Genomic DNA, 27,762 nt, shown 5'->3' on the forward strand with positions numbered 1-27,762 from the left:
ATGTGCAGTGACTTATTTTCGAGGGGTGTCTTATATTTGCCTGCTGTATTAGTGCCCAAGGATCACACCACAATTCTCGGTATCACGCCTGATGTGAGAGTGACAGCTGCATAGACATACACGCTGTCACTCTCAGGTCAGGAATGTCGGCTAATTCAATGAATGCATATTCACCCTCTTCCCCATCCAGAATCCGGCCCACCGCTCTGAGTCCTGCACTGACACTCTATGCCTGCTGCACTGTATCACTGTACCAGGATCGCATCGCAATCCTCGGTGGCTCTCCGGAGCTGTGAGCGCCAGTAGCATAGACATAAATGCTGTCACTCTCAGATCAGGAGTGCCATTGATGATTGTGCTGAGCAAGTGCATGGCTAATTAAGAGAATGAATATTCACCCTCCTCTCCTGTAATCCTACCCACTGCTCTGAGTCTTGCATTGCACCAGCAATCTTCCTGCTGTATTATCGGTACTGCCAGCCAGAGGATTTCAAGGCAATCTTCGGTGACTCTCCGCAACTGAGAGTGACAGCGTGTATGTCTATACAGCTGTTACACTGAGCTCAGGAGAGTCGCTGATGATTGTAATGTGATCCTCAGGCAAGCAGCAGTACTGGTAGTATAGCAGGCAGAGTGCGGGTGCAGTGCAGGACTCAGAGAGCGGTGGGCGGAATTATGGGAGAGGAAGTTGAATATTCATTCTCTTAATTAGCCATGCGTTTGATCGCCACAATCATTGGCAGCACTCCTGATCTGAGAGTGACAATGTGTATACATATGCATCTATCACTCTCAGCTCAGGCGAGCCACCGAGGATTGCAATGAAAGCCTGGTACAGTGATACAGTACAGCAGGCATAGAGTGTCAGTGCCATGCACAACTCAGAGCTATGGGCGGGATTCTGGGTGTGGAAGAGGGTGAATATTCATTCAATTAATTAGCCAGGGCTTAGAGCAACAAAAGCGGACAATAAAAAATGAGGTATCCTTAAATAGGGCTGCACAAGGCCTATTTCAGGATGCTGTTAGTTTGAAACATGGTATCTACATAGAATCACATCAGTAACAACTGCCATGTAGATAGAAGAGGGAGGATGGGGCAGAGCGCTGTCTATAGCTCATCCCTCTGCCGCTAGCTCCTCCCATTGTCATAGAATCTGTAACAACTGCCGTCTCCTATCTCTGTAACAGGAAAGTCTTCACTAAATACAGATTTTACTTTGGGATTGAGGATTTTGATAGTGACTGATGAATTCTGGGAGAAAAAGAAGCAAATTTATTTATTTTCATGTGCATTAAGGATTTATAAAATAAAACGACAGTTACCCTTTAAGTCTACTCATAGTGAAGTTTTGCTTATAACATGTTTTATTATTTCGTTTATACTCCTACCAGATAAATAAGATATTACTACTCAGTCATGGTGTGCGCACCTGTGAGAATGAGTTCACTTAGTAGAGGTTATTTCACAGTGGCCATCATTATTAGAACCCTAGAATCTCATCTCTTCACCAGATTAAAGAACATCACTGCATCCTAAAACCCTGCCAAGGGATTACCAGTTGGGGTACATTATTAATGTCGGAGGGAAAGTATTAATGTTTAGGGATTGTGGACAACCCCTCTAACTCCCATCCATACTTATTTTTATTAAGCTTTTATAGAGAAAAGTGTCCCTTTAGGTTCCAGCTAATACATGTGCCATAATTACCTCTACAGACATAAAACACGCATACCTGATTTGTCACATGGTAACTTCTTTCTCCACCATAGTACTCTGTCTGTCCAAGCTGGAGTCCTGCACTTTTCACTTGTGTCATATGCTTCTGATCCAATGTCATACTTGTAAGTTGGTCCAAAGTGGATTGTACCTTCATAGAAGTCTTTGAAGATCTAAAAAACAATTATATTACCAACATGATCACAAAGTAAAATAAAAACTTCCAAGACATGAGAGGGGTACAATGCCAAACAGAAAATATTTATACCAGGCCATATAGTATATATTAACAATATGAAACGTCTATGTTGCAGTAACAGGCCCACATGTCTGCTTCCTACAAAGCTGGAGTAGTTACTCATATCAGAGGTTGTTCACATTGATGGCCATTAGGGATGATCGAATACCTCAAATATTCCGCTTCACGAATATTTGCCGAATAGGTCGCCGCTATTCGACTATTCACGAATATTCAATGTGCAATGTAAGTCTATGCGAAACCTGAATAAATAACAGCTATTTGGAACTATTCAGGCTTCTCACAGACTTACGTTGCGCATCGAATATTCGCATAGCGGTGACCTATTCGTCGGATATTCGCGAAGCCGAATATTTGAGGTATTTGATCATCCCTAATGGCCATCCTTAGGATAGGTCAGCAATGTCTGATTGCATACAGTCTGACACTCGACACCCCCGCTGATCAGCTGTTCTTGGTGTCGCTGCCGGCAGGAGGCAGCCAGAAATGCTTTGTTTTGGAGCTGCCCCATCTTCTGACAGTGGCTGTGGCCAGGTACTGCACATCCACTTCCTATTGATTTGAATTGGAGGCAGATATGCACTACTCGGCAGCGGCCACTATCAGTTGGGACAGGCCCGAAACTGAGCATTTCCAGCTGCTAGCCTCCGCCAGCACAGAGAACAGCTGATCGGCGGGGGTGTTGGACCCTAGGCAATCAGACAATGATGATCTATCCTAAGGATAGGCTATCAATGGAAAAGTGGAGGACAAACTAAACAATTTGGTTACATAAATCAACACATAGGTGGCATTCAAACTTACCAACAGATTCCCTGTTTTCATGCAAAATGCCAGCAGCATAACACGCTGCAAAATAACATTTCCTACGTTATCAACACTTAAAATATTCCAAACATATATGTAGCAAGAGCCCAAACAATGAGGATGTAGAAAGCTGCTCATTAATACAGTAGTACAAGGGGTCCTTTGCTATTTACATTGAGGCTCAGAAAGCAACGTCATGTTTCACGATGGAGAGCGCCCAACATATGTACATGCTAAATGTAAACACTGTACATAGAGAATCTGAATATTTATACACATAGTATCCCACACATTTTTCTAGTTTATGTGGCCCTCAAGCACAGAATTATAAACTACGTATCACAGAATGAATACAATTATAGTGGTGTGGGCAGATTATATCACACTCACATAAGAATACCCAATACGTTAAAGGTAATCTGTCTCCAGGTTTTTGCCATCTAATTAGAGAGCAGCATAATGTAAAGACAGAGACCCTGATTCCAGCGATGTGTCACTTACTGAGCTGTTGCTGTAGTTTTCATAAAATCACTGTTAGGCTATGTGCGCACGTGTGCGCTCTGCACCGCACCGAAAATGTGCGCTTCAGAGCGCAGCTGAAAAGCTGCGTTCTGAAGCGCATGGTGCCGGCAGATTCGTGCGCTCTGCATACTGCCTCTCCCTATAGACAGCATGCAGCATGCAGAATGCACAAAAGAAGTGACATGTCATTTCTTAGAACGCAGCGATTCGGCAGCAGCCGAATCGCTGTGTTCTAACATGCCACGTGCGCACGGCTCCTGCACAATCTCCATAGACTGTGCAGGGGACGCAGGACGCATGCAGTTACGCTGCGGTGCAGAACGTAGCGTAACTGCATGTAATACGCACACGTGCGCACATACCCTTAGGTCTCTTTCACACGTCCGTGCTGTCCGTGGTGCTGATCTTCGGTCTCCATTCCTGCCGACTCCCCGCTGCTGCTGCTTCCGGCCGCAGTGAAGTGAATATTCAATGAGCATAATGAGCGGCGGTCGGCAGCAAGTGACAGCAGCGGCAGAGACAGGAGGGCTGTAGAAGGTGAGTAAAGTTTTGTTTGTTTTTCTCGCAGACACATGTGTTTTCTCCGGTGCGTGTTACACGGAACACATCCATGTGGTCCATGTGTGTTATGTGTGACCCGTTTGCGTTCCATGTGACACCCGTGATGCCAGAGAGAAAACGGACATGTTGCCGTGAGAAACACACAGACACTTGTATGTACGGAACGGACATGTATTCCGTGTGTAAATACATACGTGTATCCAAATTCATTGGAATACCTAGGTCTACGTGTGTACGTGTCTCCGGTACGTGCGGAAACTGACCAAACACGTACCAAAGGCACGTACGTGTGAAAGAGGCCTTAGACTGTAAACTTGCTGCCATGTAGTCCTCTAAATTCCAGAGCTCTGTATAGCCTGGCCTCACAACTGGTTGACAGCTTACTGAGTACACTGTGCATAGGCAGAAAGCTGCCATTCAGTGGCAGAGTCGAGGTTATACAGATCACAGCATTCAGAGAAGTGATAGTTCTGCAGCAGATAAAATCGTGATTCTCTAAAAATGACAACAAGCAGCCTAGTGAGTGACATCGCTGGTATCAGGGTCTCTTCCCATCATGATGTGATTAGATGGGGTAGCAAAAACCTAGTGATAGATTCCCTTTAAATTCATCTATTACTTACACCTACTGTACATGAACACTCATTCTGAGCAAGTACATTTTTATTGATTTTTACAGGGAAAAAAAGGGAATGATTATCCAATACAAATTACAAATCTCCCCTCCCAACCCCCTCCCGTTACCCAATTTCCCCTCTTACAAGTAATGCGATGCAATCTAAAGGACAAAGCAGATGTGGAAAAAACAGAAAATCATTTCTGCGCAATCTGCGATTTAATATCCAAAGCAAGATCTAGTAGCACTTATATGTTCCAATTGTAATATCATACTATAAATTATATTACATACAACAATTGTTTAAAAGAACTGAGAGTCCTCAGTGGTTGAGACAATTACATACAAGATACAGTACATCGAAAATATGCACTATTGTTAAATGCGTCCTTGCCAAGGAGACCCCAATATGTAAAGGTATGCAGGTCTATTTCTTTTGTGATATATTCCTCTTTCCACTTGGATATTCCACCTGTTGGATATATTCCCTACGAGATTGATGCTCTCGGATACCAATACATAGCAATCGGCTTCCTAGCTACATACAATAAACGTGCAATGGTCATTTTTCCAACATCCTCCATGAGCTGCTCCTCTACATAACCCAATATACAAGCTAGTGGGTCTTTAGATAGAGTGCATTCATCCAGTTCAATGAGGTTTACAACCACAACCCAAAAGGCAGATAATTCCAGACAGAACCATAGCATGTGTAACATACCTGCTCTCTCCACAGAGCAACGGGGGCAATTAGAGTCAGATATGAGGTCTATTTTAAAGGGAATCTGTCACCCTTTTGAGTTTTTAGTTAATATGGACATACAGGTGGCATAAATATGGGATGTCACATAATAACATGGCACGGCAGGCAGAATGCGCAGGAGTGGGATTTCTGGCCACACACCTGATGTTGCAGGGACATAGAAGAAAAGGGGAGGAGGAATCCTGTATAATGAAGACCGGGGGCAGTCTTATCTGCCAGGCAGCACACGCCCAATAGCCCTGACGATAGAAGATATAACAGAGGATTTTTGCCACTTGTATGCCCATATTAATAACTACAAAAAATGCAAAAGGATCACAGATTCCCTTTAAACATCACATTGTCACGGGTGTGTCATGGGTGACAGACAGTCCTTCGGTGTCCAGGTATTGAAGGTCACAGCGTTTGGCTGCACAAACTGCTCCCTGACCTTGTATCCTTCCTGCGTGGTTTTAATGCTTTTCCCTTTAGGACCCATGGGCATTGTTCAGCCTGTAAGCTGTTGTTCATCAGCACTTTCCTAGTCTATATATACCTTCACTTCCTATTACTCGGTGCTGGTGGTATTTGACACATCTTTATCAATGTCTTCAGTGCAAGCAGGCAGCTTGTACACATCAGGAGAATCTTGGTGGTTGATGCAGCTTTTCTCTCTGAGACAACTAGAGATAGGTTATCCCTGTGCATCCTTCAGTGCCTAGTGGGGTTGACGAAGAGCTCATCCCATCTACTTCCTACGTAGAGCCCAGATCAGTGTCAGCCTAGGGTCAGGTATCCGGCTCGGTGCATAGGGGTGGAACCTATCTAGGGTGGTGAGGGAATCCAGGGCCCAGTGGTAAGCTTGGTCAGGGGTCACCATCTCCCCCTTCCCTAGACAAAGGGCTTCCCTTCCCCTTTGCCATTCGCTTAGTACTTCCCCATACCCAGCGTGACACACATACAGAGATCTATATACTCGGTGTATAACATACAGCTGTTAAAGACTTTTAGGCTCGCTGACCAAGAGACCGGGGACATACTCCAGGACAGAAGACCATCTGTACTCAGAAATGTCACCAATCTCCAACTTCCATTTCTCTTTAACCAACAATGGGAATTTGTTTAAGAATATATACAAAAAGTCATGTAGGTACAGGATATTACTCCTTTAGTATCTCCCGCTGAAGATATAATGTCTAATACAATATCCCTTTGAATTTTCATGTTCCTCAACCTCCGTTGACCTCTATAAGCATGTTTAATTTGAAGGTATTGAAAGAGACAACTATCAGGGAGGTGAGAATCTTCTTGTAAACACTCAATGGTTTTAAAGAGATGGTTACTAACTGACGTACTGAACGCCTACACCCTCCAATTCTCAAAGTCAGTCTCAAAAACTCGGCCATTAATACATTACCCCAAATAGGTGTGTATATTGTTAGATATTCTACCTCTCTAATTTGTTTTACTTTAGACCATACCCTACAAATGAACTCTATAATAGGATAAGCTGATGGGCCATTAAACCTATCCACCCCTAAGCCATATACAAGTGGTCCTTTCCCCACTACATGTTGCATTACATTATATTGGGAACTTCCTGTTATGTTTTCTTTCCATCCCCTCAATTATTGACACTGAGCCGGAGAAAAGTATAGCCACGGGCTGGGAAGAGACAAGCCGTCTTCATCCTTAGGGCCCAACTCTCAGGTGCATCTTATGCCAAACTTAATCTCAAAATAGAGTATTGATCTTATGAAACCTATTTAAAGGTAAGCAAATAGGAGCATTATGTAACAAATGCAAACTCCTAGTCATAGGTACAAGATTCAGCCTGCCCAACACAGATTAATCATGCTGCTATTTTCAGCTTGCTCCTTTCCAATGAGGGAAATAAACTGTATCTTTCAAAATCTTTAAATGGAATCTGTCTCCAGTTTTTTGCTCCTCATCTGAGAGCAGCCTAATGTAGAGACAGAGACCCTGATTCCAGCGATGTGTCACTTACTGGGCAGTTTGCTGTCATTTTTATATAATCAATGTTTTCTCTGCTGCAGATCTAGTAATTATACAGAGCTCATGAATATGCTGGACTATCTGGCAGCAGGACAAGTAGTCCACTAATGATAATCTCCAGCTGATTAATCAGTGATTTTATCAAAACTACACTAAGCAGCCCAGTAAGTGACATATCACTGGAATCAGGGTCTCTGCCCCTACATTATGCCACTCTCAAATTAAGTGGCAAAAAGCTGGTGGCAGATTCCCTTTAGAAGAGGGAGATATTACACCTTGATATTTAACTGGGTAAACACTTCTAGCTGAGTATGCTGAATAGCCGAAAGAGGAATGTGGCGCCCTGGACAAGCCAGGACGTCACAGGTACTGCAACAACACACCCCACACCCCGGTTAGGCACACCAGTCACACGCAAATCCTTGTTGCCTCCCTCCAGGGGCTGATGTCCACACCAGGTGGGGTGGAGCCAGGCAGTTGGCCCCACCCACTGAGGAGTTCACAGTCCTGGAGGTGGGAAAGGAAGTCAGAACGGTTAGGGAGAGTGAAGTGGAAGGAGTAAGTGGCAGGAGAGGAGCAGTCTGACCGTGTCCGGGTACGTGGCCCGGGCACCTGAGGCAAGGTTGGCAGACGATGGTGACCATCTGCAGGAGGGGCCGATCGACGCGGAACCGTAGGACCGGGGACGGGCGGTGGCCTGCCGGTACCGAACCGGGGAGCGAAGAGAAGCCAGCACCATCCGGTAGGGCCTACGGACCCCGACAAGGCTTGGAGTCGCCGTAAAACCGGTCAAATCCGTTAGCGACAGGAACCTCCGGGGTTTCCCAGCAGCAAAGACCCGATTGAAGGCAACCGCTCAACCGTGAAGGGAAATACAGTCACCGCCAAGGCTACAATTCCCAGGGCCAGAGCCTGCGGTCAAAAGGGGCTCCCTCGGCATCTATCCACGCTGGGGAGAGGGTTACCGGTGGGAAGCCACCGGGGCTGAAAACACACTACAGGTGCAGGGAAAGGCAGTCACCGCCAACCTACCGGGAGTGACCACTGCAGCCGGCTGCGGGACCCGTCCATCCAGCCGTTTGTTTTACCAGAGACTCCGTATACGTTATTGGCTGAGTGGGTACCACCGTGCTGTCTGGCACCGCGCTGCCCCCGCGACCCTGCATCTCACGAAACCTTGCCATCCACTCTCCAGTTACTCTCACCGGGCCCCGGGACCACCAAAAACCCCCTACCCACGGAGGGGAGAGAAACATATCGGCTGCTCCCTGTCAACGCTCCCAGGATCCCCGTCCAGAGCAGCGGTGGTGTCCCAACCTCACCACAAACCGTGGGTGGCGTCACGGACCGACTTCCCAAACCCCAAAAACTATCCCCTTTTCCCTCACGGGCGAGGAGCGCCGCTCGAGTCCCCGGATCCGGCCCACCGCTCAAGCCACCGAGCAGCAGCAGCAGCGCCGGACCCGAGCGTTAGCGACAGCGCAGCAGCGGCGGCCTCCTCCCCGCCCGCGACAACTTGGCGTCACAAACAGGATCTTACCGTTCTACCGCCTGGTAGAGGTGCGCCTTGTGTCCCGCCGGAGGTGTCCGGCCGAAAAATTTCAGAATCCGCCTTCTGGGGCGCGAAAAGTTCCCCGCTCGAGCGTCTTCCCGAGCAGTGGAGGCGCGAAAGCCGAAGCTCCGCCCCTGAAGAGGAGGTGCTGAGAAGAAACCAAGGGGGGACGGATGGCGTCTGGCCGCATGTAAACCGCGGCTATAAAAGCAGGGACACCAGGACTCTGCGGCCATCTTTGGTTCCTGGAAGAGGCCGCTGCAACGATGCATAGTTCGTCCGGCAATACCGTAGTCCCCGCGCCCGCGCCTGGTACCGCGGCGTGGGTGGAAGTCCGGACCGTCCAGTTGAGCAGCCTCCTGCAGGTCCGAATGCAGCTCCTCCTGGAGGAGTGGGAGGCCGACATGGCGGACGTGGTGGCGGCTATACGGAGACGCGAGGTGGAGGAAGAGTTGGAGAGGCGGGTAAGCGACCCACGCCCCTGTAGTCCGAAGGGATCGGCTGCTGCGGCTGAGGGACCCGGCCTGCGCCCGCTCACCCTGCTGCCTCCCCCGCTACCCATGTTAGTTGCTGCCGCCCCGCCACTAGGCTCGCTACCCGCCCAACCGGTAGCGGTACCTTGCCTGTCCGCCCAAGCGGACCGACCTGCAGCCGAAGCCCATAACCGTCCTGAACCGCTTCCCTGGAAGCTGCCGAAGACCGAGCCCGTCAGTGGAGATGTACCGGAGGCACATGCAGTGACCGTGCCTGGTCCCGTACCGACTCTGGCAGCTCGTCCCGTGCAGGAGGAGGCGGAGGTCAAGCGGGAGATGAACCCTGTACCCATCCCCCACGCCTCGGCTGAGGCCGCGCCGGGTCGTTGTTGCGAGGCAGCGCCACAGGCCATGACACCGCGGGATCTTCCACAGAGGGCGCCAGTGCTGGGCAGCGTGGTGGAAGTCTCGCGGGGCCCGTCCCGCGCGCAGGGGAAAGCAGTAGCCCCTTACTGGGACAGGGAACCGACCCCGCTGGGCCGAGAAATTGCGGAGAGGGAAAGGCGGAAGGCTGCACTGATAGCCCGCACCATCCAAGAAAAAGAGAGCCTCCGCAGAGCCACCTTCCGGGTACGGGGCCCGATCCACGAGGGGCAAGTAAGAAGATTTGATGTCCGTCGGAGATACGGGTTTATCTTCGAGCCGGGCCTGGAGGCTGAAGTTTTTGTGGCCCGTCGGGACGTTAATGCCCACCTCCCGGAGGACCACCCGGGCCGTAACCTGCTCCCAGGAGATCTGGTACAATACACGCGGCATTGTGGAGAGAGGGGCTGGTTTGCCCTGGACGCCAAACTGAGAGGAGGCCAGGAAGCCCAAGCATCAGCCCAGCCCCTTCCTCCGGCCTACGTGGTAGATTTGAAGTAAGCCAGCGGTCCCTCCGCTGCAAGTTGTCCCCGTTGGGACCATCAGCACCGTTATGTGAGTAAATAAAAAGTAATCAACCGAACTGTTACCAGATTTGCAACCGTGATTGAACCGGCCGTTGCCGGCAAGTTGTCCCTGAAGGGACCCTTTGCACTGTTGGCGTAAGGAACTACTTACGGACACGCCCGAGAACTTGCAGGGCAACCACAAACTTGTGGCATGTAAATAATTTTTGGCCTTATTCCGTTACCGCCTCCGGAGAGGCTGATTTGGGAGGATGGGCCTGGAGGAAACAGATGGCCCAGGCCCGCCACTACCGTAACCGGTGGCGATCCTCCGGGGGTCAGGGGTCCCCCATGGACGTGGGTCCCCTGAAAGAGACCGTACCCGCTCGGGCAGCTTGGTGATGGACTGGGGCAAGGGTTGCTGCCCACTTCTTAGGGGCAGCATCAGGGCCAGGTTGTTTGGGCGGGAGAGAGCGGAAGCCGTTACCGTTAATAAAAATATACCTGTTACGCTCACCGAGGAGCGGCGAGCGTCCGGAGGTGGACCCACTGGACCGTGCACCAGACTCCCCAAGCGACCAGCAGCGAACCCCTATACAGGGACTGTGCGGCGCCTCCCCAGAAGGCCTAAATGCACGGCAGCCAGGAACCGGTAGTAGGAGTCTCTGTAGGGCCAGGTGTAGCAAGGTTGTGACGTCCACAGCCAGCAGAACACGGAAACGGCACCGAAGATGTTCACAGCAGGTGACGTCCACAGCAGGTACGGTACAGATAATGTCCACGGCAGGTAGGGCCCGGTGACGTCCACTGTCGGTATGAGCGGTGACGTCCACTGCGGGTATGTATAGATAGTGTCCATGGCAGGTATGGCACGGTGACGTCCACGGTAGGTATAAGCGGTGACGTCCCCAGCCGGAATGGTATAGATGGCACTACGGTTAGACAAAGGATTAGAACCAGGTATCAAATGCACGGATATCAATTAATAGCACAAACGGCTCTGGACACTGGCAATGCACTAATAGAGGCATTGCTCGGGCGCCTGCTGCCAGGGGAGGTGACCTTAAATACCATATGGCAACAGGTGACCTCTGGGGTCACTTCCAGGTAATTGGACGCTACCACTTTAAGAAAGGGGTGTGGCCTCGCGCGCAGCCTAGAATCAGACACTGCAGAACTGTGTGAGCTCTGCAGACAGGAAGAGGCTGAAGCAGCCCCAGGAGCATGATGTCTGACCCGGGAGTGAGCAGGAGCAGAGTCATGAGACCGGTAAGAGGAAGGCCGTCGCTGCCTGGGGCTATGACTGGGAGTGCAAGTGGGAGCCATGCTAGGACTGGGCACATGTGAGGGAGAGCGCCCCCCCATGGGGTCTGGTGAGACCAGGCGCTACAGTACCCCCCCCGAAGACCATCCCTCCTCAGGAAGCTCCGGAGGACACGAGGAGCATCCACGTCCTCCGCAGGAACCCACGTCCTCTCCTCAGGACCGAACCCCTTCCAGTCTACCAGATAGTAGGTTCTACCTCGGACCTCCTTAGCCGCAAGCATTTTACCTCAGACGTCGTCATCACCAACAGGAGGAGGCGAAGCCCCAGGATCACTGTGGAAACGGCTCAGGACCACCGGCTTGAGGAGGGACACATGGAAGGAGTTCGGGATGCGAAGTGTAGACGGCAGCTTCAACTTGTAGGACACCTCATTGATCCGTCGAAGTACTTCAAAGGGACCAATAAAGCGGGGACCCAGTTTGTAGGACGTCATCTTCAGGCGGACATACTTGGATGAGAGCCAGACTTTATCTCCGGGTTGAAAGAAAGGAACATCCAGACGGTTCTTGTCGGCGTGTTTCTTCATGCGGACGGAGGAACGTTCCAGAGTCGAATTGGTCTCAGCCCAGATGGCAGAGAAGGACCTCACGAGGTCATCAGCTGCAGGGTTGCCTGAAGAATATGTCACAGGACACGGCACTTTAGGTCGCTGTCCGTAAGTCACATGGAACGGAGATTTAGCAGAGGACTCACTTTCATGGTTGTTATAGGAGAACTCGGCCCATGGAAGCAGTTTGACCCAGTTGCTGTGGTGTTCGTCCACGAAGTGGCGGAGATAGTTAGTCAAGACTTGGTTAATGCGCTCCACTTGCCCATTGGACTGAGGGTGGTAGGCAGAAGAAAAGTCCAATTGAACATCCATCATTTTGCAGACTGCTCTCCAAAACCCGAGCGGTGAACTGGACCCCTCTGTCGGACACAATATGGAGAGGCAAGCCGTGAAGCCGGAAGATATGTTGAATGAATAATTCAGCAAGAACCGGAGCGGACGGTAGCCCGGAGAGTGGTGTGAAGTGGGCCATCTTGGAGAACCGGTCCACCACCACCCAGATGACTGTGCAGCCAGACGATTTTGGCAGGTCCGTGATGAAATCCATGCCGATATGTTGCCATGGAGCGGATGGTACGGGTAAAGGAAGCAAAGGGCCCGCCGGAAAAGTCTTCGGGACCTTGTTCCGGGCACAGGAGGAACAGGATGAAACAAAGTCCTGGACGTCTCGACGTAGCCCTGGCCACCAGTAATATCGGGATATCAATTGCAGAGATTTCTTTTGGCCCACGTGACCTGCTATTCGGGAAGAGTGTCCCCACCGGAGTACACGTTCTCTATCGACCTCAGCAACAAACGTCTTACCGGGAGGAAGGTGGTGCATGTCAACTGGTGCCGCCATTAGCTTGGAAGGTTCAATGATGTGCCAAGGTTCATCTTCCTGATCCTCTAACAGGAATGATCGAGACAGCGCATCGGCCTTCAGGTTCTTCTCGGCTGGACGGAAATGCAGAACAAAATCAAAGCGGGCGAAGAATAATGACCATCGGGCCTGTCGGGGGTTTAGCCTGTGGGCTGTCTGGAGATATGCCAGATTCTTGTGGTCAGTATAGATGGTAACTGGATGCAATGACCCTTCCAGCAGGTATCGCCACTCTTCCAGGGCCAGCTTGATTGCCAGCAACTCACGGTCTCCGATTGAGTAGTTTCGTTCTGCTGGGGAGAAAGCCTTAGAAAAGAAGCCACAGGTTACTGTCTTACCTTCTGACGTTTTCTGTGTAAGAACCGCATCGGCTCCGGATGAGGACGCATCTACCTCAAGGATAAACGGCTTGTTCGTGTCGGGTCTGTGTAAGGCTGGAGCAGAAGCGAAGGCTCGTTTAAGGGACAGGAATGATTCTTCAGCTTCCAGGGTCCATTTCTTTGGGTTCTCCCCTTTGCGAGTGAGAGAGGTTATGGGACGCACCAGAGACGAGAAGTGTGGAATGAATTCCCGGTAATAGTTGGCGAATCCCAGGAATCGCTGGATAGCCTTCAACCCTTCCGGACGGGACCAATTCAGTACGGCTGATACCTTATCGGGGTCCATCTTCAGGCCGGTATCAGAGACTATGTCGCCAAGGAAGGGTAGCGAGGTCTGTTCAAACAGGCATTTTTCGAGTTTGGCGTAAAGGCGATTCTCTCTCAATCTCCGCAGGACAAGACGAACATGTCTTCGATGGGTATGCAAGTCCGGAGAGAAGATAAGGATGTCGTCCAAATACACAACCACACAGGTGTATAGAAGATCATGGAAGACGTCGTTCACGAACTCCTGGAAGACCGCCGGAGCGTTACTGAGCCCGAAGGGCATCACTCGATATTCATAGTGCCCATCCCGAGTGTTGAACGCAGTCTTCCATTCGTCCCCCGACCGAATGCGGACCAGATTGTACGCACCCCGGAGATCTAATTTGGAGAAGATCTTGCCACCTTGAAAGCGGTCAAACAGTTCCGGTATCAGGGGTAGCGGGTATCTATTCTTCACCGTGATCTTATTCAATCCGCGGTAGTCAATGCAAGGCCGTAGACCCCCGTCCTTTTTCCCCACAAAGAAGAAGCCCGCTCCGGCAGGAGAGGAGGATTTTTGGATGAAGCCTCGTGCTAGATTCTCCTTTATGTAGTCAGACATGGCTTGGGTCTCTTCTCGAGACAGAGGGTAGATGCGCCCACGCGGAGGGGTTGTCCCGGGGAGCAGGTCGATGGGACAATCGTAGGGTCTGTGTGGCGGCAACGTCTCAGCCTCCTTCTTGTCAAAGACATCGGCATAGGTCCAATAGGCAGGGGGTAACCCGGGAAGGGTGACCGGTTCAACGGGTCGGTGCGGAGGATGCACTGGTTTCAGGCAGTTGCCGTGGCAAGACGCACCCCATTGCAGGATGTCTACAGAATCCCAGTCCAGTACTGGCTTGTGCGACCGAAGCCAGGGTATTCCCAGTAGTAGGGCATGCGTCATGCCAGGGAGTACGTGGAAGGCGATGGTCTCAGAGTGTAGCAACCCCACTTGCATAGTACAGTTCTCCGTGATGTACCGGATGGGTTCGGATAGCGGTTTTCCATCCACGGAAGAAAGACTGATGGGGGTAGCAAGACATCGGACGGGAATCTGGTGTAGGTCCACCACGGATTGTTGGATAAAGTTCCCGGCAGAGCCTGAATCCAGGAACGCATGCTCTGACAACCGGATGGAACCACAGGACAGGGATACAGGTACATGGAGAAAAGGAGAGGACTTGGCATGACCTAGGGTGGCCTCTCCGATGGACCCTAGGCTCTGTAGTTTCCCGGCTTTACTGGACAGTCTTGAATCAGATGTTTGGCACTTCCGCAGTAGAAGCACTCTCCTGCCATTCTCCGATTCCTCTGTCGCAGTCTGGACTCACTGACGTGATCGACCTCCATGGGCTCGTGCGGAGCAGTAGACCGGGTGGAGGGAGGTGACATCAGCCTTTGGAAGGTGGGCGCAAGGCGCGGGGTTCTTCTCGCCCGGGTGACTTCTCTGGCACGCTCTTGGAACCGGAGATCAATACGGGTAGCCAGAGAGATCAGCTCTTCCAGGGTGGTAGGTACATCCCGGCCGGCCAGTTCATCCTTGATTTTACCGGATAACCCTTCCCAGAAGGCAGCTACCAAGGCATCATTGTTCCACTTGAGTTCAGGGAACAGAGTGCGGAATTCGATTGCATACTGTCCCACGGTGAGATTCCCCTGGTGGATTCTCATGAGCGAAGAGGCAGTAGACGAGAGACGGCCTGGCTCATCGAACACCTTATGGAAGGTGGTCAGAAAGACGGACAGGACTTGAACGGTCGGGTCATTCCTCTCCCAGAGCGGATTCATCCAAGCCAGAGCCTGACCAGTCAGATGAGACATGATAAATGCAATTTTCGAGCGATCAGTTGCTCGCTGCAGCGGCGACAGCTCAAAGTGCAGGGAGCACTGGTTTAAGAAACCGCGACACAAACGGGGATCCCCTCCATACATGGGTGGGGAGGCCAGGCGGGAAGGAGACATGGATGTTGATAATCCCGCAGAGTCGGGGGTTGTTGAGGAGGCCGGATTCTGCAGGACGTATAGACGGGAATCGACGGACGCCATATATTCAGCCATGCGTCTCTGGGCCTCATACTGGCGGGACATTTCCTTCTGTAGTTCAATTAATTGGGAGCCGTCGGAGGATCCGGAGGTTTGCATGGATGCCAGACGGGATTCCACAGACTTCATGTGAGCCACTAATCTTGCTTGGGTCTCGCGTTGGCGGGAGAGCTCCTGTTGCAGGTCAGTCAGCGGGTTAACCTTGATCCCGGCGGAGTCCATGGCCCGAGCAAACTGTTACGCTCACCGAGGAGCGGCGAGCGTCCGGAGGTGGACCCACTGGACCATGCACCGGACTCCCCCGAGAAGGCGACCAGCAGCGAACCCCTATACAGGGACTGTGCGGCGCCTCCCCAGAAGGCCTAAATGCACGGCAGCCAGGAACCGGTAGTAGGAGTCTCTGTAGGGCCAGGTGTAGCAAGGTTGTGACGTCCACAGCCGGCAGAACACGGAAACGGCACCGAAGATGTTCACAGCAAGTGACGTCCATAGCAGGTACGGTACAGATAATGTCCACGGCAGGTAGGGCCCGGTGACATCCACTGTCGGTATGAGCGGTGACGTCCACTGTGGGTATGGCCGGTGACGTCCACTGCGGGTATGTATAGATAGTGTCCACGGCAGGTATGGCACAGTGACGTCCACGGTACGTATAAGCGGTGACGTCCCCAGCCGGAATGGTATAGATGACACTACGGTGAGACAAAGGATTAGAACCAGGTATCAAATGCACGAATATCAATTAATAGCACAAACGGCTCTGGACACTGGCAATGCACTAATAGAGGCGTTGCTCGGGCGCCTGCTGCCAGGGGAGGTGAACTTAAATACCATATGGCAACAGGTGACCTCTGAGGTCACTTCCAGGTAATTGGGAGCTACCACTTTAAGAAACGGGGCGTGGCCTCGCGCGCAGCCTAGAATCAGACACTGCAGAACTGTGTGAGCTCTGCAGACAGGAAGAGGCTGAAGCAGCCCCAGGAGCATGATGTCTGACCCGGGAGTGAGCAGGAGCAGAGTCATGAGACCGGTAAGAGGAAGGCCGTCGCTGCCTGGGGCTATGACTGGGAGTGCAAGTGGGAGCCATGCTAGGACTGGGCACATGTGAGGGAGAGCGCCCCCCACGCGGTCTGGTGGGACCAGGCGCTACAATACCGTTAGTAACGTTAAAAGTACCGTGCCTCCCGTTAAGGGACGTTTCATAAAATATGCTTATGTTTAATATGTGTTTTTTACCTTTTACAGTTTTGCAAAATAAAACCGGTGATGGACGGGCAGCCCGCGGACGGTCTGCATTTAACCAAGGGGGAATCTGGCGCCCTGGACAAGCCAGGACGTCACAGGTACTGCAACAACACACCCCACACCCCGGTTAGGCACACCAGTCAAACACAAATCCCCAAAATCCAAAAATGGCCCCACCCACTGAGGAGTTCACAGTCCTGGAGGCGGGAAAGGAAGTCAGAATGGTTAGGGAGAGTGAAGTGGAAGGAGTAAGTGGCAGGAGAGGAGCAGTCTGACCGTGTCCGGGTACGTGGCCCGGGCACCTGAGAGCAAGGTTTGCAGACGGTGGTGACCGTCTGCAGGAGGGGCCGATCGACGCAAAACCGTAGGACCTGGGACGGGCGGTGGCCCGCCGGTACCGAGCCGGGGAGCGTAGAGAAGCCAGCAGCACCATCCGGCAGGGCCTACGGACCCCGACCAGGCTTGGAGTCGCCGTAAAACCGGTCAAATCCATTAGCGACGGGAACGTCCGGGGTTTCCCAGCAGCAAAGACCCGATTGAAGGCAACCGCCAACCGTGAAGGGAAATACAGTCACCGCCAAGGCTACAATTCCCAGGGCCAGAGCCTGCGGGCAAAAGGGGCTCCCTCGGCATCTATCCACACTGGGGAGCGGGTTACCGGTGGGAAGCCATCGAGGCCGAAAACACACTACAGGTGCAGGGAAAGGCAGTCACCGCCAACTTACCGGGAGTGACCACCGCAGCCGGCTGCGGGACCCGTCCATCCAGCCGTTTGTTTTACCAGAGACTCCGTATACGTTATTGGCTGAGTGAGTACCACCGTGCCGTCTGGCACCGCGCTGCCCCCGCGACCCTGCACCTCACCAAACCCTGCCATCCACTCTCCAGTTACCCTCACCAGGCCCTGGGACCACCAAAAACCCCCTACCCACGGAGGGGAGAGAAACATATCGGCTGCTACCTGTCATCGCTCCCGGGATCCCTGTCCAGAGCAGCGGTGGTGTCCCAACCTCACCACAAACCGTGGGTGGCGTCACGGACCGACTTCCCAAACCCCAAAAACTATCCCCTTTTCACTCACGGGCGAGGAGCGCCGCTCGAGTCCCCGGATCCGGCCCACCGCTCGACCCACCGAGCAGCAGCAGCAGCAGCGCCGGACCCGAGCGTTAGCGAGAGCGCAGCGGCGGCGGCCTCCTCCCCGCCCGCGACAGAAACAGGTCCATCTAGTGAAAACAATACTGATTTACTCCATTTAATGGTGAGACCCATTAAACGTCCAACATATTTAAGTATGTCCATGGCATTATTTAACCTTCCAGTAAAAGTAGTAAATCGTCTGCATATATGGCAATTTTATCTACAATATTTCCATATCTAAACCCCACCACCTTCAAAGACTTCCTAGTCACTGCCACTAATGGCTCAATAACTATAGCAAATAACAGTGGGGACAATGGACACCCCTATCTCGCACCTATATGTAACTAGCAGCTTCGTGACAGCTAGCAATGTGCCTTAATTTTGAATATACCAACTGCACTCAAGATATAAAGATAGACCAAAACCCCATTTTAAAAAAACAAAACAGCCCACATATAGCCCCACTCCATTCTATCAAAGCCTTTGCTACATCCAATGATAGCACTACCCTCTGACCAATATTATCTGCCGAAAGTTGCATATGTAAGAATAAACGACACATGTTGATTGCGGGGCACTTATTAGGTATGAAGCCAGTTTGATCCAGATGCATCACTTTAGTTATAATTCCACACAGCCTATTAGATAATACCTGTCAATAATGAATTAGTTTGGTATGACGCGGGTAATTGAGGGTCTTTGCCTTTCTGTGGGAGGATAGTAATTATAGCCTCCTGCATGAAGGGCGGTAATGCAAGTTCTGTAAAAGGAGCAACGTATCGCTAAAGCATTTGTATCCTTCTGCTGGGAGTCCGTCTAGTCTCGAGCTTTGTCACCAGGTATAGATGGTAGGGCTTTCTCTGATTCTTCCAAGGAGAATGGCCTATCCAGGGCAAATCTATCTTTTTCAGATAACAAGGGCAGCTTAGCTATATCGAAAAAATTCTGTATATCCTCCTCTGTAGGTTGGGCTTTAGAGGAATATAATGACTAGTGCACTACAGTCTGCACTATGATGCTCGAATGCTCGATGGTCAAGTGCTCTTTACTCGAGTAGATCAGGTCAAACACTTGGATGGGCTCGACTAGAGTTATGAGTATTATGGAAAGTCAATAATTGGCCTGTTTGACTTTCCGCCCACATATAGCCAGACATAAACAGAGCATTTCGGGGGAGGTTTTTTTTTTTTTCCTTTTTTGAGACACTACATTAGAACACGTTGTTTTTGGCCCTAATGAGAGCCATTCAGAAAGTGGCTCTCACTGGGGTGCCTGCTTGCGTCATTCACTGAAGCAAGCCTGTGCTTTGCGCTTGATGTTTCATGAATGACACATGAACGGCACCCGCGATATTTGGCTGAGCACTGAGCATACCTGAGCACCCCAATCAAGTACCGAGTAGTACTGAGCTTGCTCGGACATCATTAATAATGACTTGTGATGCCCTGGCCTATCAGGTCGTCGCAGGGTATTGTGCAATCTGCCCTCCTTGATATGTCCACCTCCTCCTTGGTTACGGGTCCCCAACTTATGGTGTTGCCAATACCAGCCAATCAAAATCCTAGGAACACTCTGCACCACACCTACCAGACACACCAGTGGACGGCCTGAGTAGAATAGGGTCGCCCACTCTGGGGGTTGGTAAGGGGAGGTCAGGATTGTCAGGAGTAGGCCAGTGAAGCATAGGATGTGAAGGAGAGAGGAGGTCAGGAGCCGGGCTCCTTGGAAGTAAGGGCCTAGTAGGAGCTGGATCCCCGGTCGCAGGGGATCGTGACAAGGGGCAAGGAACTGTCGAGGAGGACAGCCGGCAGCCTTGTACCATCACCAGGCTGGGACCAGGGCACGACGGGGTACGTGGACCCTAGGTCAGGGAGTAGCTTCAGGCAACCTGATAGCAATAGCAGGGACTAAAACTTAACATTTAGTTATAAATATTAAAATGGTATTAAAGTGCAGTTAATAATACAAACTAGCCAAAAAAGAAAAAGGAACAATCTCACCCGATCTTTCTCCACAGGCAAGGAAAGGCACCAATCAGATAAGAGAGGAAACACGGGCTGCAATAACCAGGGTCAGCAGTCGGCTAGTTATGTAAAAGTCCCTTTCGTGCCCTGTAATAGCTTCTGCCCAGACAAGGGCAGCGCCCTAGTAAGCTGTCTGCCTCGCAACCTCATCAAAATAAAGAAACACCCTACCGACGCGTATCCCTCTCAGTATGGAGAGTTCATCAGGGGAGAGAAAAAAATATCTCAACCTGCAGTGGCAGGGATTGGTACAGATTGTACAAGTTCAAAAAAACCTGTGTATGCAAGGATAGACTGTGGTAGGGAGTAGCTTCAGGCAGCCTGACAATTTATCCGACGAGGACGGAGCCTTCAAGATCTGCTCTCCACCCGCTCCAGAATCGGGGTACTAGCGCAACGAGGGGGATAGGACTTTCCACAAAAACGGTCCAGAAAATCAGAAGCGTGAACCCTGAGAGCAAACTCCCACAATTAGCCACACTGGGGAGCGGGACCCGACTAGTTTTAGACTATAGGGGCCAACTAGCAAGAGAACTCAGTGCCAAGGGAAACCTCATAGATCATCAGGCAACACCAGTCAGAACGGGACCCAAACTAGCTCCCCTCGGCAGCAGCGGTGTCCAGAACTTTGGTTTACCAAGTTGTCGGTGTCAGCTTTATGGACTGAGTGAGTACGCAATTGACCCTTTCACCCCCAACGGCACTTCCAACTCCATCACTGAGTCCCGGGGGATTCCCCCTAACCGTGGAGGGTTTTAACATCTGGCTGCCCCCGTCATCACCCTGGGTACTCCCCAATGGCAGCGGTGGCTCGCCACCTTACCACACACCACAGGTGGCGTCACGAACTTTAAATATACAATCCCCTGTAAATACCCCCTTTATTTGAGTGGCCGCATGACCCCTGGGTCCGGACGCCCCTCGAGCCACCGCGGATCCGTATCCGAGCAGCCCGGCTGCTGACGTGGGTACGGCACAACTCATAAAAAGTAGAATCACATTTGTAGAATTCACCAGATCCCCATTATTAGAGCAGCATAGACTATATATGGGAGGAGTCCTTTTAAGCTGAGGCGACAAATAAAAACAGATGCCCCACTCTCTTCCCTTACTGAAAAAAATGTTAACTTTTGAAAAGCTCATTTACGTTTCATCTTTTGCAAAAGTGTCAAGAGATTGAGCTGCTTTCAGGCAGTTTTGTGCGGCTGACCTAGAATTTTCAAATACACTGATTTCAGTGATTCTAAGTTGTTTAGGAAAATTGCTTGATCTGCATTTTTAGTTTTCACTTTTCACCTTGATATATGTCTAAGGCCTCTGTCACACGCCCGTGAAAATCACGCACGTGTTTCACGGACGTGTCAAAGATGCGGATTGTACTCGGTGTGCTGTGTGTATGGCACACGTGATAACACACGGAAAACGGGAACTTTCTACTCACCTGTCCCTGGCGTCCCTGTCCGTGGTGCTGATCTTCGGTCTCTGGTCCTGCCGACTCCCCGCTGCTGCTGCTTCCGGCCGCAATTAAGTGAATATTAAATGAGCATAATGAGCGGCGGTCGGCGGCAAGTGACAGCAGCGGCAGTGACAGGAGGGCTGGAGAAGGTGAGTAAAGGTTTGTTTTTTTTAAAAAGACAAATGTCTTTTCTCCGGTGCGTGTCACACGGAACACATCCGTGTGATCCATGTGTGTCATGTGTGACACGTTTGCGTTCCGTGTGACAACTATGATGCCGGAGAAAAACGGACATGTCAGTGTATGGAGCACACGGGCACACGTAAGTACGGAAGGAACACAAAAATACTTACGTGTGCCCGAAACTATAGGAAAACATATGTCAACGTGTGCCCGTGACTCCGGTACGTGAGAAAACTATCCATACACGTACCGAAGGCACGAACGTGTGGCAAAGGCCTAATAAATAGACCCAGTAAGTAGGCTTTCATGGACTCCCACACCACCAGAATAGATGCTGTCCCCTCATTAATTTGAAAAAACTCCTTTAAGGCCTCTTTCACACGTCCGTGTCTCCGGTATGTGTTTGGTCCTTTTCCTCACGTACCGGAGACACTGGCACATGTGAGCCCACTAAAATCAATGGGTCTGCGCTCACGTGCGTGTTCTGCCATGGACCGTGTGTACATGTGGAGCATACGTGTGTTTGTGTGCTCCACACATCAACATGTCCGTTTTTCTCCGGTATCACGGGTGTCACACGGAACGCAAACGGACCACACGGAGGTGTTCCATGTTATACGTGCTGGAGAAAACACACGTGTTTGAGAAAATAAAAAAAAAAAACTTTACTCACCTTCTCCAGCCCTCTGTCTCTGCCGCTGCTGTCACTTGCTTCCGACCGCCGCTCATTATGCTCATTGAATATTCACTTCACTGCGGCCGGAAGCAGCAGCGGGGAGTCGGTGGGACCGGAGACCGAAGATCAGCACCATGGACAGCAACGCCAGTGACAGGTGAGCAGAAAGTTCCCGTTCTCCGTGTGTTATCATGGAAAAAAATAAAAAAAAAAAAAGTTCAAATCACACCCCATTGAAAATTAAACAATAAAAAAAATAAAAAATATACACACATTTGGTATTGCCGCATTGAGAAATACCCGATCTATCAAAATTTAAAACCAATTAGCCTGACCGTTTAACGGCGTAGCAGCAAAAAATTTCCAGCTGCCAAAATTACGAGTTTTGGTCGCAATTTTTCGCAAAATGCAATAACAGGCTATCAAAAGGGCGCATCTACGCAAAGATGGTATCGTTAAAAATGTCGTCTCGAGACAAAAAATAAGCCATTACTGAGATCCATATACCAAAAAATGAGAACGCTACTGGTCGCAGGAAGCGGCGCAAAAAGTGTACCACCTTATTTGGACAAACTTCTGAATTGTTTTTCCCCCCTTAGATAATAAAAGTAAACCTATAAATCTTTAGTATCTACGAACTCGTACTGACCTGAGGCATCATACTGACATGTCACTTATACCATATAGTGAACATGGTGAATAAAATACCCCCAAAACTATCATGCAATCACACTTTTTTGCAATTTTTCTGCACTTGATATTTTTTGCCATTTTCCAGTAAACTATGCAAATAAAATTGCCACAGCTAATCTTTTATTTTTCTATACCCCATCAAATGCAAAAGTTTAGTATTGAAAGATAGGTCTGATATTGCATAAGTACAGTTAACACATAGATACAGAACCAAAGACAAAAATAACAAGTATTCTTGGTTGTGGTGCTATAACTACATCTATCACACACTTATGGCAAAGTGTGTGGATATGCCATAAACGTAAAGGTTGGAAATACCCCTTTTTGGGAAAACCAGTCATATATCACCCCTAGATAGATACAAATATTAAAAAAATGCATTGAGGTCTATAGCCATTGCTCGTCCTGTTTCCAAACAGGAATGACAAGCGAATGACACAATGAGATCACACATGACCTGCATGGTGGCGAGAGTATGGCTCCAGTGCATCTGCCAGTGCCAGGTACCTTTACTGAAGGGGGAGATCTGGATATTGGGATAAGTATTCCATTTCTCCGTTACCGGTTGAGAACAGCTTAGTAGGTTCCAAACTTGTCCCAGCATTGGACAGAAATTGCTGCAAGATAATGTAAATGGTTTCACATTTTTAATGTATTATTAAACACTTAAAAGATGTGGTAAACTTTGGGGCTCTTTAATTAATGCATCACTACAGCATTTTTGTTATTGCACTGCTGTATTGGTGCTTTAAATCTAAGTCCCCTGAGCCCTGTCTTATACTGACTTTCCGCCGCCTTCATCCTTTTCCAGCGACCCTCCGGTCGATCTGCGCTGGAAAGTGACTAGCCGGAAGCTCCAGTGTTTTACACTGGAGGTCACTTTTTAATGCATCTCTATAGGAGCTTCATTCTGGCCTTGTTCTGTAATCATAGAGATGCATTTAACGCCTGTGACATAGCTTCTGACTAACCAGCTAGAAATTACAGGTACAAGATGGCACCGCAGGATCAGAGTGGCATCATTAAGTATGAAAAGTGAGTACAAGACAGAGGCAAAAGGTTTACATTTAAAGCAAAACTACAATGATGAAACCCCCCCAAAATCTACTGTGGTTTCTTGCCCACTGAATATGCATTGTGTTGCCAGTGTGTCAGATGCACAAAGTACACCAGGACAGCAAACCTTCAAAAACCATTACTTTGACAGCAAGTTCTACCCATTTTTGGGAAGCCTTCTCTACATTCTAGGAGATATGCTAAAATATATTTTATTAAGATATTATGCGATACACCAACACAAAGTAGCAAGTATTTGTGAATTGTAAAATAAATTATACATAGTTTTCTAAATATTATAAAAATATAACTCTGAACAGTGTGGCATGCATTTATATTCAGACCCCTGTAGTCTGATATCCCTAAATAAAATCCTGAGTGACCTCATAATAAAATCCAAAGAACACACCAGACAGGTCAGGAATATAGTTGTGGAGAAGTGTGAAGCAGGGTTAGGTTATAAAAAAATAGTCAAAGCTCTGAATGTCTCATGGAGCACCGTTCATCCATCATCCAATAATGGAAGGATTATGGCACAAAGGCAAATGTACCAATCCATATTCCACCTAAATTAACATCTCAAGCAAGTAAAGCACTAATTAGAAAAACAAAAAAAAAAGGCCTTGGTCATTCTGGAGGAGCTACAGAGAGCCACAGTTCAAGTGGGAGAATCTGTCCACAAGACAACGATTAGTCATATACTCCACAAAACTGGTGTTTATGGAAGAGTGGCAAGAAAACACCTACAGTGCCTACAAGTAGTATTCAACCCCCTGCAGATTTAGCAGGTTTACACATTCGGAATTAACTTGGCATGAGACATTTGGACTGTAGATCAGCCTGGAAGTGTGAAATGCACTGCAGCAAAAAAGAATGTTATTTCTTTTTTTTTTTTTAAAATTGTGAAAAGTTTATTCAGAGGGTCATTTATTATTCAACCCCTCAATCCACCAGAATTCTGTTTGGTTCCCCTAAAGTATTAAGAAGTATTTCAGGCACAAAGAACAATGAGCTTCACGTTTGGATGAATTATCTCTTTTTCCAGCCTTTTCTGACTAATTAAGACCCTCCCCAAACTTGTGAACAGCACTCATACTTGGTCAACATGGGAAAGACAAAGGAGCATTCCAAGGCCATCAGAGACAAGATCGTGGAGGGTCACAAGGCTGGCAAGGGGTACAAAACCCTTTCCAAGGAGTTGGGCCTACCTGTCTCCACTGTTGGGAGCATCATCCGGAAGTGGAAGGCTTATGGAACTACTATTAGCCTTCCACGGCCTGTACAGCCTTTGAAAGTTTCCACCCGTGCCGAGGCCAGGCTTGTCCGAAGAGTCAAGGCTAACCCAAGGACAACAAGGAAGGAGCTCCGGGAAGATCTCATGGCAGTGGGGACATTGGTTTCAGTCAATACCATAAGTAACGTACTCCACCGCAATGGTCTCCGTTCCAGACGAGCCCGTAAGGTACCTTTACGTCATGTCAAGGCTCGTCTACAGTTTGCTCATGATCACTTGGAGGACTCTGAGACAGACTGGTTCAAGGTTCTCTGGTCTGATGAGACCAAGATCGAGATCTTTGGTGCCAACCACACACGTGACGTTTGGAGACTGGATGGCACTGCATACGACCCCAAGAATACCATCCCTACAGTCAAGCATGGTGGTGGCAGCATCATGCTGTGGGGCTGTTTCTCAGCCAAGGGGCCTGGCCATCTGGTCCGCATCCATGGGAAGATGGATAGCACGGCCTACCTGGAGATTTTGGCCAAGAACCTCCGCTCCTCCATCAAGGATCTTAAGATGGGTTGTCATTTCATCTTTCAACAAGACAACGACCCAAAGCACACAGCCAAGAAAACCAAGGCCTGGTTCAAGAGGGAAACAATCAAGGTGTTGCAGTGGCCTAGTCAGTCTCCTGACCTTAACCCAATTGAAAACTTGTGGAAGGAGCTCAAGATTAAAGTCCACATGAGACACCCGAAGAACCTAGATAACTTGGAGAAGATCTGCATGGAGGAGTGGGCCAAGATAACTCCAGAAACCTGTGCCGGCCTGATCAGGTCTTATAAAAGACAATTATTAGCTGTAATTGCAAACAAGGGTTATTCCACAAAATATTAAACCTAGGGGTTGAATAATAATTGACCCACACTTTTATGTTGAAAATTTATTAAAATTTAACTGAGCAACATAACTTGTTGGTTTGTAAGATTTATGCATCTGATCATAAATCCTGCTCTTGTTTGAAGTTTGCAGGCTCTAACTTATTTGCATCTTATCAAACCTGCTAAATCTGCAGGGGGTTGAAGACTACTTGTAGGCACTGTATTTTTGAATGCAGGACATAAGAAGTCCTGTTTGCAGTTTGTAAAAAAACATGTGGTACACACAGCATGTGGAAGAAAGTGCACTAGTCAGATGAGACCAAAGTAGAACTTTTTGGGTGAAATAGAAAATGCTATGTTTGTCAGAAAACTAGTACTGCACATCACCCTGAAAAACTATGCCCACCATAAAACACGGTGGTGGCAGCATCATGCTGTTGGAAAGGTTTTCTTCACCAAGAACTGGGAAGCTAGCCAAAGTTGATGGAAAAAAAATTGACCTGGAAAAAAATTGATGGAACGCAGACCTAGTGAAAAGTTTTCAGGCAAATCACCTTTATTGTGAAAGCATGCAGTTGGTATAAACTACTTGTTATTCTTAAAATATTCAGATTATAGATTGCATTTATATTTTCCACAATACTTTACATGAGAGCTGAATGATTAATGCATCAATTAAAGCTTTACACACCATTAAACACGTACAATGTAATTTTCAGTTATTGTTGACAGGCCTGGATCTGCTACAGAAATTTATGATTTTATTCTACATCGTGACTATAGAAAAGCACTAGCTCTAACCTCACATCCATTTCTTGTTCATCCATCTGAAAAGCAAGTGCACGATGCTTATTCAAACCATAGGGCTGCATAATGACACTGCACAAAGGAAACATCAGCTCTATATAGCTTATATGGCAATCTAGTGGTTTTGAGCTCATATTACTTTTGTATTATGACACTACTCGGATCTGTCAGATTTGATGGTTTATGGTACACTGTGATCCTACGTCAAGCTTTACTGCAGTCACAATTTAGCTACGCAACTATGATCCACTGGTTAGGTTTGTTTTTTTACAGCAGATTCCTACCTATACTTAACACATAAAACTGGCCAGCTGCAGCATTTCAGAGTACAGCTGTTTATTCGTTAGAGTAGGTTTCATGTTCAGTATGCACCTGTTCACATTTGTCTGTTAGGAAGTGCCGTCAATTTTTAATTTTAGATTATAGGGTCATGCCTACAAGGCGATTTTTAATTTCTTATTAGCAGGTTCCTGGCTGACCATAAAATTGGAGGCTTCTGGGCTCACATAAAACTGGCCTTTTTTATGTGCTAAGTGTCTCAATTTTTTTTATTAATTTCCCTAGTAGTAATGCATATCCAAATTCCTGTATTCAATGTTTGCAATCCTTAGCATTTCAGAGTGCAGCTGTTTATTTATTATAGTGATTCCACCTATGTCAGTTACTGGGCTGCTTGCTGTAGTTTTGATAAAAATCACTGTTATAAGCAGGAGATTATCATTAAAGGACTAGT

General features: G+C 48.9%; 1 protein-coding gene across 1 annotated transcript in view; it reads right to left on the reverse strand.

Annotated features, from left to right (window-relative positions):
• Positions 1–27,762, reverse strand: part of SYNJ2 (synaptojanin 2) — a 266,841-nt gene that overhangs the window by 71,855 nt on the left and 167,224 nt on the right. Inside the window, exon 17 of the mRNA XM_075339649.1 lies at positions 1,736–1,892. Within this exon, the coding sequence (XP_075195764.1) occupies positions 1,736–1,892 (157 nt within the window). The remainder of the gene's footprint in view (positions 1–1,735; positions 1,893–27,762) is intronic.

The sequence above is a fragment of the Anomaloglossus baeobatrachus genome, chromosome 3 (genome assembly GCF_048569485.1).
Source record: "Anomaloglossus baeobatrachus isolate aAnoBae1 chromosome 3, aAnoBae1.hap1, whole genome shotgun sequence".
Taxonomy (NCBI): Eukaryota; Metazoa; Chordata; class Amphibia; order Anura; family Aromobatidae; genus Anomaloglossus; species Anomaloglossus baeobatrachus.